The sequence below is a fragment of the Gekko japonicus genome, unplaced genomic scaffold, assembly GCF_001447785.1.
Source record: "Gekko japonicus isolate JY-2015 unplaced genomic scaffold, Gekko_japonicus_V1.1 scaffold158, whole genome shotgun sequence".
In the NCBI taxonomy this organism is placed as follows: domain Eukaryota; kingdom Metazoa; phylum Chordata; class Lepidosauria; order Squamata; family Gekkonidae; genus Gekko; species Gekko japonicus.
Genome location: NW_015170279.1, coordinates 1,517,456 through 1,530,005, shown reverse-complemented (window position 1 = coordinate 1,530,005; position 12,550 = coordinate 1,517,456). Strand labels below are relative to the sequence as shown.

The 12,550-nt window shown below is 45.4% G+C and overlaps 1 protein-coding gene across 1 annotated transcript in view; it reads left to right on the top strand.

The window, feature by feature from the left end:
- Nucleotides 1–11,637, top strand: part of TNN (tenascin N) — a 49,315-nt gene extending 37,678 nt beyond the window's left edge. The window contains 3 exon segments of the mRNA XM_015417744.1: nt 4,897–5,064; nt 7,800–7,963; nt 10,837–11,637. Coding sequence (XP_015273230.1) covers nt 4,897–5,064; nt 7,800–7,963; nt 10,837–11,013 — 509 coding nt within the window. The 3' untranslated portion in view covers nt 11,014–11,637.
- Nucleotides 11,638–12,550: the final 913 nt, after the last annotated feature.

Sequence of the window (12,550 nt, the reverse complement as noted above, 5' to 3'; positions counted from 1 at the left end):
TTCTCCAGAGTTTGGGAAGCCAATCAGACCATTTAGCCAGAATCTGTTAAACTGCATGCAGAATCTGGCAAGACATATAACTGCTGGGTTTAAAAAGCTGTCTTTAGAATGTCTTGGATAGGAAAAAGTAGGTGGAAGGGTATTGTCTTGATTGACATCAAGAGCTTTAAGAAATATGCTGCAATCCCTTCCTGCTCTAGCGTTAAAATCACCCACTAAAATTATTTCCATGGATGGAAATTTCCTCTCTAATCCTCCATAATTGTGGCCAAGTGTCCCCAACACTGAAAAAGAGTTAAATTGTCTAAAGAGGATGGTACATATATATTCATAATAATTGGAGAAGATTTACCAAGGACAAGCTTGATGGCCTGTGCCATAGGACTAGTCACCTTTAGAGTGATGTATTCCGAGAAGAGGTATGAGGAGACAAAAATAGACAATCCTGCTTGGAAGCGACCCTTTGTATTACTTCTGAAGGCAGGAAGGGTATAGGATTTATACTCTTCAATCTGAATCTGGCATGGAGACCAAGTTTCTTGGACTAGTATGACATCAAACTGCTTGAGGTAGCTAATAAATTCAATGTCCTTGGCCTTATTTCGCCAGCTGGTCACATTCCAAGAGATTATCTTAATATCCAAGGTGGTAGGGAATTTAGATGGCTATGGTGTAGAAGAAGTTATAAATCAGTCTCCTTTGGTTAGTTGTTCAAGGGTACTGTTGGTGTCATAAAATATAGACCCATTGCCCATACCTCTTGATATGTTCTTAATTATTTGGCTTGTGCCTAGCCACACAATCTCTTCCTTACTGCTCTGAGGGAGATTCTCAGCCGTTATTGAGGGCATATGGATTTCAGCTTGTATCAATGTCTCTGAGTTTCCCTTGAGTTTAGGTTGGACTTCTGTAGTAGAAGTTAAACCGATCAGTTGAGGAGAAGGAGAGTTATGGTGAGACATGTCTGGGCTGTTTTCATAAAGACTTATTTTGGCAGCCTCCAAGCTGTTTGAGTATTGTGTAGTGGGAGCCGCATGGATCGACGACAGACAACGACATGGTGCATAGCACGCTTTATTAGGCACACAACAAGACAAAGACAAACGGCCGGCAGGCCAACTATATACACACCTGGGGACCACCCCTTGGTCACCATTGGTGGGTTTGAATCTCCCGCCATGGCTCCCATTGGTTCCCCAGTGGAGGGACTAGGATCCTAGTCCCCATTGTCTTCCCAGACTGAAGCTCGGGTATATGCCCTGACCTCCGGTGGCGGTCAGTGGACACAACAGGAGGGAAGTGGTACAAGATGGCCTGAGTACAGCTGGGGGACGCAGGACAGCTGTGCTTGTGTGAACCCGCCCCTTTAATCGGCTAGTGAAACGCTCCTGAAATGTTTGGCTGTCGGGCCAAACTGCCAGTCTGAACGCAGTCAATGTGTGTGTGAGTACATGGAAATATATCTGTGTCATTTTAACAGCAGGTGATATATCTCTGCACATGTGCTTCTGAGCAGATGGTCTGATAGCTGCTTTCTTGCCTTCCAAATAGTTATTCAGTTGATGGTTTCGCTTCCTGCTCCTCCAGCTTTGGACAGCAGGGACACAGATCTCCAATTAGGGATGTGCATTTGGATATATCCAGTCCAAATACACATATCTGAAAAATACCTTAATATTTGGGTCTCCAGATAGTATCTAGGATTTTTTGGGATACAGGGAAATTGGTCCTAAAAAATCCCAGAAATTTTCAGGAATAGCCAGAAATAGCAGGAGCCAGTGTTCTAAGGCTCACAGGACTGTGTTTTCTTTATTTGTCTGGTGTGTCTGTGTCTTCCCAGGGCTTGGTATGAGGTTGCCATGCTGGTTTGGCTTTGATTATGTTCTTTTAAGGTCCCTGCCACACCGGGGGGGGGGAATGCGTGGGCAAAGTGCGGCTTGCACTTGCTCCCCGGCACGATCAGATGCCGGAGAGAAAGCCACGAAACAGAAAGGGAGGCTGCCGAACTGCACATGTGTAAGCATGCACAGTTCATCCAGGAGCCTCGGATGTGCCAGCAGAAGGACGCGCCGGCGATCCCACGGCCGCGCTTGCCGCAGCCTTTCTGGTAAGTCCACCTCTAGGGGTGGTTCTTTTTTGCAGCAGGTTTTCGGTGTGAAGGGCCGGATCGGGGACGGGTGCGTGCCACTTCCCAGATGTTGCGGTGCGATCACACCTGTTTGCTGCATCCCCGATCCGTCCCTCTCCCGGCCTAAACCCTTACATGTGACCAGGGTCCATATTGGCTTTGTTGGTCTTGCATCATTGTATTCTTTGAACAAGTTGCTTTGTGCCTGGATTTGCTTTTTGAGGTGGATTCTTAGGTTTGACATTGCCTTCAGTTCTCAGATTGTACATTGGCTCAGAGTCTCTGAATTTACATTTGTTGGGCTTGCAGCAGAAGCCCTGTTTGGTTTGGATTGTCTCGTTTGGATTGTCTCATTTGACATTGGGTTGGATTCTCAGGTTGTAAATTTGCTGTGTTAGACTTGCCACATTGGGTGGTTCTGCATTGATTCTTTGGGTTTGTTGGTTCTTTCTGCTCTGAGAGGTTTTTGATCAGGGGTTGCTTTGCTTACTCTTGTGTCTTTGGCTATTTGCCCTGGAAGAAGCATGGAATCTTTGGACTGCTGAGGGCACCTTGTTCAGGGCCCATAGAACTGGACCTTTTGGTACAATTCACTTGAAATTTGGGGGTTACGTAAAGGGCATGCACCAGCAGTTCCAATATAATTTTGGTGTGATTTGCTAAAAAAAAATGGCCCCTCCATTCCTCCAGAAGATTTCCCATAGAGAATAATGGAGCCAAATAATATAGGACCAGCCCCCAACACAGATCCAAAGACCACAACAGTATTGTGAAGCCCAATAATTAGGAATATCATTATTTTCCAGCCCCCCAATATACATCTCTGGAAAATACTGATTGTTTTTTTAGGTGCCCATCCCTGTTTTTACCTACTCACCCTTTTAAAGTGATGTATTCCTAGAAGAGATATGAGGAGACAAAAATAGACAATCCTGCTTGGAAGCAACCCCTTGTATTACTTCTGAAGGCAGGAAGGGTATAGGACTTATACCCTTCAATCTGAATCTGGCATGGAGACCAAGTTTCTTGAACTAGTATGACATCAAACTGCTTGAGGTAGCTAATAAATTCAACGTCCTTGGCCTTATTTCGCCAGCCAGCCACATTCCAAAAGATGATCTTAATATTCAAGGTGGTAGGGAATTTAGATGGTGATGGTGTAGAAGAAGTTATGAGTCAGTCTCCTTTGGTTAGTTGTTCAAGGGTACTGTTGGTGTCATAAAATATAGACCCATTGCCCATACCTCTTGATATGTTCTTAATTATTTGGTTGTGCTTGGCCACACAATCTCATCCTTACTGCTCTGAGGGAGATTCTTAGCCGTTATTGAGGGCATATGGATTTCAGCTTGTACTAACGTCTCTGAGTTTCCCTTGAGTTCAGGTTGGACTTCTGTAGTAGACGTTAAACCAATCAGTTGAGGAGTAGGAGAGTTATGGTGAGACATGTCTGGGCTGTTTTCATAAGGACTTATTTTGGCAGCCTCCAAGCTGTTTGCAGTCACCTCTTGTTTCCTAGTATCAATTCCCTCGTGTCAGTAGCTTTGTTCGCACTGTCTCCAGTCTGTTGACTGTCGCACCTTGAACCTCTTTTGGGAAATTTGGAAGAGTTTTTATTAGGTCATCCACCAAGGAGATGTCGAGATCTATGTCTCCAGGCACATAGACTGAAGGGGATATCTGAGGATTTAGCTGCCCCCTGGACTGCAATCAGAATTGGAACCTCCTCCCCCTGACAAGAGGGGTTCATTAGATCAGGCAGCAGGGAGGCCCTTTGGCCTCATTATGTTTCTTAACCAATAGCGGTACAGGTTTCAGTGTATTTAAAAAGTCGAGGCTTTCCACACATCCAACAATGTTGGGATCTTCGTACTGGCAAGGGGATTCCTTAGACCCAATTTTGGGTTTCCCAATTTTGATTTGGGAAAATGGGGTGGAGGGAGAAGAGTTAACAGTCCCCCATGCTGCAGTCCCCCATCAAAACTGAGGCCCCATACACCTGTTATTTAGGAAGGGAATAGACTTGGAGCTCCCTGCTAATTTGACCCTTCAAGCGAGGCCTCTACATGAACTGGGAGTGTGCTTTTCTATAGCGATAGCCAACTTGCAGCCTGTAGACCACATATGGCCCAGATGATATTTTCTTTGCCCCTTTCCTGCTCTAATCCCACAACACCTTTGATGCAAGGTGCTTTTAATTGCCAGAGTAGGAAACAAGAGATTTTGCATTGGGAGGAGTGCTTGCTGGAGCAGAAATTATACTTTGTACAGCGTGGTGTAGTACTTAAGAACGGCAGACTCTAATCTGGAGAACCGGGTTCGAACTCCAGTTTCCTCCACATGAAGCCAGCTGGGTGACCTTGGGTCAGTCACAGCTCTTTCAGAGGTCTCTCAGCCCAAAAACCAAGTTTAGTTCGCCACCTAGTGGTACATAATGTTAAAAGACCTAGAACTTTAAAGACTGCCAGACAATCTTAGGATCTCCTGGCTATAATACACACACTGCCATATGTTAACTAATTATGATTAGGCTCTTAGATGACTGAATCAGAGACAGTATATCTCTGAATTCCCATGTGTTTTGCGCAGGATTGGGGGGAGGCTCTTGGTTTTGTGTCCTTACTTGTGGTCTCCCTAGAAGTATCTGATCCAATAGGGTTTTTCTTATGTTCATTGTACAAAAACTTCTCTTCTTGATCACATGTCTTACTTACCACAGGGTGTTTGCGAGGTTGTTGGTAATTGTGACTCTCGATTGTTTCTTGTAGGCCTGGAAAACCTTCATGAACTTACTGGCACTGCTCCTGTTCCATTTGAGCTGAGGGTGGATTTGCAAACCCACAACGATTCTGCCTATGCCAAATATGACCTCTTCCGGGTGGGCTCGAGCAGGGAGAGGTACAGGCTCTCCATAGGAAACTATGGAGGCACTGCTGGTAAGTCAAGTTATGTGGCCATTGTTTTTGCACTGGGAAGCAGGGTTGAAGGAATTGCAGGGGCTCTCTTTTCTTCAAACTGCAGGAGGCTGACCAGACTGCATGGAGAGATGCGTTTGGAACCTGTAGAACGGTTCTGCTAGGGAAGGGCTTTCTTCTGGTGCAGGCAGCCTTTCTCTGAGTCAAAGCTCAAAGAGCCTTTTGCGTCAGGGGAAAGCTCCTTCGGCCAGAGGAAAGCACTATTGTGCGGGATTCAACCCACGGACTGGCAAATTCCTACAGAAAGTAAGGTATGTTCATGCAGTGGAATGTTATGTTGAAGGGGGTGGGAACACCCATAGCTTTTAGCTCCATCATTCTGTGTAAGCTGCCTTGGAGAAATCATTCTGGAAGGAAAATAGGTTTGCCAGCGTCCAGGTGAGCCCTGGATATCTCTTGGGATCAATGGTCCCTGTAAGCTGCAGAGACTTGTGAGCAAAGATTCTAATTCGTGAGCCAAAAGAACTGTTCGCATTAAAGCTGTGAGCAGGCCTGATTTGACTATCGTGTCAAATTAAGTTTTTTAAATATCATTATCAATGCTCCCTCTAAGCTATGGAGTCTTGTGAGCAAAAATTCTACTTTGTGAGCTACTGGCATGAATGTTGTGAGTGAGGGATTTGGCTACTGCATGAATGAGTTTGCTCTGGAGCCCTCCCTTCCTGAACTAGGACAAAAATGTGTGAGCCGGAGGCTAAAAAACTGCGAGCCGGTTCACACTGACTCAGCTTAGAGGGAGCACTGCTTGGGATTACAACTGACCTCCAGACGACAGAGATCGGTTCCCCTAGAGAAAAGGACTGCTTTTGGAGGGTGGCCTCCATGGCCCTGTACCCTGTGGCACAAGTCCCTCCCCTCCACAAACCCAGCCCTTCTCAGACTCTGCCTCCAGATCTCCAGAAATTTCCAAGTCCAGAGTTGGCAACCCTAAATGAAAGGTAGGATTTTTTTTGGGGGGGGGAATCCCAGTACAGAGGTATTGCTAGTGCCTTGTGCCTAGCTACAGTTATAGCTTTGTTAACAGGTATCTATGGGGAATGGGTGTTGCTGGTTAACTTTCACTGCCTGGACCCCACATATCCAGGGCTATTTTGGGGCAGGAACGCACAGGAACGGAGTTCCGGCTGGCTCCCGAGTTGGCCACGCCCAGCAGGAACTCATTAGCATAATAGGCCACACCCAACAGCAGAAACTCATTAGGATTGGCTACAATTAGGGGTGTGTGGCCTAACATGCAAAGGGGTTCCTGCTACAAAAAAAGCCCAGGGTTTTGACAAGGTCAACAGAATAAGAAGCAAAAGGTGGGCGTGGCTGGATGACCACACTTCTGGTAACATGGGTGTGTGGCCTAATATGCTAATGAGCTGTGCTGTCAGGGGTGTGGCCTAATAGGCTAATGAGTTTCTGCTGTTGGGTGTGGCCTATTATGCTAATGAGTTCCTGCTGGGCTTTTCTACAAAAAGAGCCCTGCGACATATCTAATGGACCACCTTTCCCCAGATGATCCCATATGCCACCCAAGGTCATTCATCACTTTGCTTTTGATGGTCCCCTCTATTCAGGAGGTCTGCTCATCTGTGCCCATTCATGCTTCTTTTCAGTGGCCACATCCGCATTTTGGAACAGCCTGCCAGATATGGTATAGGAAGGGGAAAAAAAAAAAAAGCTTGCGCACTCTCTCTTTCTCTTCCGTAAAAGGTGCGAAGCTGAATTATTCCAGTATCCCTTCAGTGGAAGTAGCTAGTGAATGTCTCTGAGTGGCAGCTGCTGGTAATATCTGTTGCAAGAATCACAATTTTATTGTTGTGTTTCAGCTATGTTTTTAATTGTATATGTTCGTCTGTTGTAAGTTGCCTTGGGCATTGGGGAAAGGCAGGCTATAAATATTTGATATTAAAAAAAAGATGCAGATGAACAGAAGTTCGCTCATCAGATAGGGGGCAGCAGTGTCCAGCAGCAGGTGGTCATGCCAGGGGCCTGGCACTTCCTCAACACTGCTGCCCTCCCACCATTCCTCCTTAGGAGCAACTCAGCTTATGGGCATGGAAGTCACGCAGCCAGCAAGAGACTCCTGTGGTGCTTCTCTGAGCCACTTGTGTCCTGCTGCCACTCCAACTCAGCAGTGGGAAGCAGGCAGTGTGCTAGGAACTTGTATGGGTGCTGCGTCCAGGGCATGTTGGTTAATTGATCTGTCTGGTATTACTTTAAGAAGGATTGCTAGGCTCAGTGGGAACACGTCTTATGTTTAGCTTTATTTGTTCCCCAGTATTTCTTTCTGTCGGAAACGAAGAAACTCTTCCAACAATGGATCAGGTTCCCGACATCTACTTAAACATCTATGCCTTGTTCAAGTATACATCCTTTCCCTACCCCCATCAAGTCACCACTGACAGATGATTCCATAGTGTTTCAAGGGAAGAGACATTCAGAGGTGGTTTGCCATGGCCAGCCTCTGCACAGCAACCCTAGATTTCCTCGGTGGTCCCCCGTCCAATTACTAACCAGGGCTGACCCTGCTTAGCTTCCAAGATCTGATGAGATTGAGCTAACCCAAGTGTTTGTAAATGCCACCTGTACAACATTTTTAATTGTCTGCAGTTGGGCCATAGAGCTTGTTTCTTTGTCTTTCTGAGTATGCATCTGCTCTTATCTGCCTCCCCACACTTCTAACGACAACCTTTTCTTTCCTCATTTAGGGGATGCTATGACTTACCACAATGAGAGGAAATTTACCACTTGGGACCGAGACAATGACATTGCCATCAGCAACTGTGCAATCTCACACCACGGGGGCTGGTGGTACAAGAACTGCCATTTGGCAAACCTCAATGGTAAATATGGAGACGACAATCACAGCGAGGTGAGTCCAGGGTTCTGTGCGAGTCCAGTTCTTTGTTTCTTTTTTGCACAAGGTACAGTACTTCTCAAGAACATAACGGAGTATGGTGACAGTTCTTGAGTACTGCACAGATGTTTGGAACCTCCTTAATTGTGCAATGGATAACATAGAACCCTTCTATCCTTTCCAATTGTTACTCTGAATTTATATAAGGATTTCCCATTACCAGTTGCTAAAGTGGTGGAATGCTATCTTCCACCTGCAGAGTCGTCATACCCACATGGCAACCAGATTATAGTTGACATACGGCGATAAGATACACTGTAGATTGGTCATGGGGAAGACTGGTGTGGGGAAGAAAGATGATGCTGAGCATGAGGGAAAGTCCTGTCTGTCTGCAACATTGGAAGAGTCTTCAGATGGAGTGCAGGAATTAAATTAATAAAATTAAGTCATGAGAAGGTTTTCAGATTGCACCAAGGCTACTGGGAAGAGAGACGGTGACTTCTCTCCCTTCAAAAATATAAAAACTAGGTCTCTCTCCATTATGAATGGGAACACAGATAACCCTTGTGAATGGAAGTAAAGAAAAACATGGTAACCATAATAGCATAATAGCAAAATGGAAATTAACATTAGGTGGTTTGCAGATTTACAGTTATGTCCTTAGATTAAAGAAAATTAAATGAGAACCCCAAACATCAAAAGTGCTATACAAATAGAGTTATTATTTTTAGTTAAGACTAAAAGGTAGATTCTGCTCTAGGGATTATTAGGAAAGGAACTGAAAACAGAGCAGACCTTATTGTAATGTCTTCCTATAGAGCTGTGGTGTGGCCCCTGTACCATTCTGGTTGCCGTATCTCAATAAGGATATTTTATGTACTTCATTTGTACCCCGCCTTTCTCCCCAATGAGGGCCCAAAAGAGCTTAAACCTTTCTCCTCCCTCTCCATTTTAACAACGACCCTGTGAGGTAGGTTAGGCTGAGAGAGTATGACTGGCCCAAGGCCACCCAGTGAGCTTCCGTGGCACGAGTGGGGATTCGAACTCCCAGATACTAGTCTCCCAGATATTATTCCAATATCCCTAACCACTACACCACACTGGCTCTCATTGTGGAGCTGTAAAAAGTGCAGATGAAGGCAACCACAGTGATCAAAAGACTTGGGGCATCTTCTGTACGAGGAGAGGCTCAGAGCTTGGGGTGTTTTTTTGGTTTAGAGAAAAGATGGCTAAGAGGGGAGACATGACAGAGGTTGGAGTGGAGAAAGCGGAGAGAGAGAACTCGTCCCTCCCTCTCCCCAAATTCTAGAACTCAAGGGCATCCAATGGAATTGAAGGGCAATTCATTCAGGGCAGACAGAAGGGAATACTTTTTGACTTGATTATGGAATTCATTGCCAATGGATGTAATGATGGCCATGAGCACAGATGGCTTTAAATGAGGATGAAATAGATTCATGGAGGATATGTCTCATAGTAGCTACTAGCTATGGAGATTAAAGAGAACCTCCATATTCAGAAGCAGTAAACCTCTGAATATGAGTGCTAGGAGGCAACATTAGGGGAAGTTCTTGGCCTCTATATCCTGTTTGTTGGCCCTCCAGGGCAACCAGTTGGCCTCTGTGTGAAACGGGGTGCTGGATTGATTCAGCAGGGCTTTTATTCTTAAGCAATTTTTCCCACCTAAGAAGCTGGAGGAAGAAGTCTTCAAACTTTGCTGGGTGGAGTGGTAGGATACAGACCACTCCATTCTGAATCCATCAGCAGTAAACCTGGGGTGCCCCATGAAAACACTGGAGGAATGAGGAAGAATTAGGAAATCGGCTAAGAGATTAATACAGTAGGCCAGAAATCCCATAAGGTCAAGAGCAGGTGTAAGGTATGGTTAGGTTGCACTTTTTAAAGGGCAGGTGTAAACTCTGAGTAAGTTGCACTTTCCCCCTTTTACTGGAAATCTACTCAGTAAGCTCCAGTTTGCCTCCTGTGCCTTTAATAGTAGTAGAATACACAGAAATATGATTGGTGGAGAGAAGTTTGGGGAATTCTTCACTTACTGAATATCCACCTGCAGCTAATTTTTAACAGGGGCCATTTCTTTTGTTGCACAATGTCCGAAGGGCCAGCAGCGACCATACCCTCTTTCATAATACTAGAACTTGCAGGCAACCAATACAGTTGATAGACAGTATATTCAGGACAGACAATAGGAACTACTTCTTCACTCAGAAGAATAATGAACTTGTGGAATTCACTGTCACAGGATATAATGGTGACCTTGTTCAGGATATTGAATAAGGTGGACTATTGGTCTGATCCAGCATAGCTGCTTTTGCCTTCTTCACTGAGAGTCAGTTCGTGGGATCTAACCCCAGGGCTCAGTCGAGTCGAGTCAATTCATTAGATCCAACAGCCTAGTTCAATCAAAGAGAGTCAGTTCATTAGGTCTAACTACTAGGTGTAGTTAAGGAGAAGAAATTCATTAGATCTCACTGCAAAAATTTGATCAAGGGAAATCCATTCGTTCCATCTAACATCAACATTCAATCAACGAGATTAAATTCAGTTCAATTAAGGAAGACCAATTCATTAACTTGTGGCAGCAACATTCAATCCAGAAGACTAATTAAGCCCAACAGCAAGGCTCGTTTAAAGAGCGTCACTCTGCTGGATCCAGGCTGCGAGGATCAAATCAAATGAAAAGGTTTTGGCACTGGACCCAATCCGTAGAGTTTTTATACGCCTTCATGTTAATTCTGAGTAAGTACATGGTCGTCCCGAGATGGTTTTATTATAAAGACGAGCAAGGATTTGAATTTTTGTCCGTAGTTTCGAGAAGCTGGTCTCGCTTTTGTGCTGCATCATACGATGATGATACTTACTCTTTCCAGGGAGTTAACTGGGAGCCGTGGAAAGGCCATTTATACTCCATCCCTCGCACTGAGATGAAGATACGTCCACGGTCACAATAGCTTTGATCCATCCTGGGCCAGAGGAGGAGATCTCTGGCAGAGAAGAGGAAGGAGATGAGCGTTGAGATTTGTTTTCTGCAAATGCTGTGCTTGTGAATCCAAGCCCAGGAACCCATTAGCATGTAACAGGTGCATTTATAACCACAAGCAACTGGCTTACGTCCTCCTCCAAGAAACCTTCCCATTTAATTAGGTGGGATCACAATGTGACTTGACCGACATTTCAGAGAAGAGGCTGGTGGAAAACTAAGGGCCAGTTCATATATTACTGTGTTATCGAAGCTCCCATTTGTCTTTTGTTCTGCCAGCTGCCTCCAGCATCGGTGGCTGGAGAGCCCCATTCCACTCCTTAATCTATGCCAGGCTTTTAACAAGGAGCGAGACCTTTGCTGTCCGTGTTGTCCTCGCTGCAGAACTTTGCTTTTCCTTGCCAGAGAAAACAACGAATCAGCCACTGTGGCTCTTTCTCTTCCTTACTTTCCCAGGCAGCAGTGTTAAACTCCTTTCCTTTGGCTCTGGTAGCAGGCGTCGAAGGCTTCCTTCCTCCTCTCTGGGAGCCTGCAGCTAGGTGAGGGCAGGAAGAACGCTCTCAAGGGATGGATGACAGACTTCTAACTCTCTTCATTGGCAGTACTTGACAAAGGCCTCTTTGGTCGGCTGTGTTCAGGTTTGCTGTGCTCAGCTTCGCAAAACCCAAGGCACTAATTCAACATGCCTATTTTCCTACACATGACCAAAAAGCCGAAAACTGCAGATCCTTAGATCTTAGGAGGGAGGGACACAGTCACATTAGGGGGGGGGAATCTTCCTGTGTGTACAACAAGATCCTTGTGTGTACAGGAAAGCGGACGTGGGTTCCTGTGTGCAGTCAGGCTGTGTTTCCATGAGGAATTTGCTAACGTTTTAGAATAAAGAGATGGAACTGTTATATTATGAATCTTTCATCTGGAAGAAAGTTTATTGCCCTTTCCTTTCTGTTGCAAGATTGTCTCTGCGGTGGTCACAAACAGTGCTCCCTCTAAGCCGCGGAGTTTTGTGAGCAAAGATTCTACTTTCTGAGCTACTGTCATTAAAGTTGTGAGCGAGCGACTTGGCTACTGCATGAATTCGTTTGCTCCGGAGCCATCCCTTCCTGAGCTAAGACAAGAAGGTGTGAGCTGGAGGCTAAAAAACCTGTAAACTAGCTCACACTAATTCAGCTTAGAGGGAACACTGGTCACAAAGTGTAGACAGTCCTCAGTGAGATGGCTCAAACTGTTTCTGGGCTCTTTTCACTTCAGACTATGGGTCTGGGTCACAGGGCCTTTACACGTGCCATGCTTGTTGGGGTTGCCAACCTCCAGGTGGGGCCTGGAGACCTCCAGGAATTACAATGGCTCCCAGACCACAGAGATCAGTTCCCCTGGAGAGAGAAAAGGCTGCTTTGGAGAGTGGCCTCTATGGCATTATACCTTGTTGAGGTCCTTCCCCCTCCCCAAACACCACCTCCTAAACTCTGCTCCCAAAATTTCCAGGCATTTCCCAGCCAAAAAATAGTGAGACATTCCAGTTTGGTTCTCCTTAGAAAAGAGAGAACCGGAAACTTACAATGGTTTTGTAATATTTGCTTAATGTACACATATACAGGTAGAGT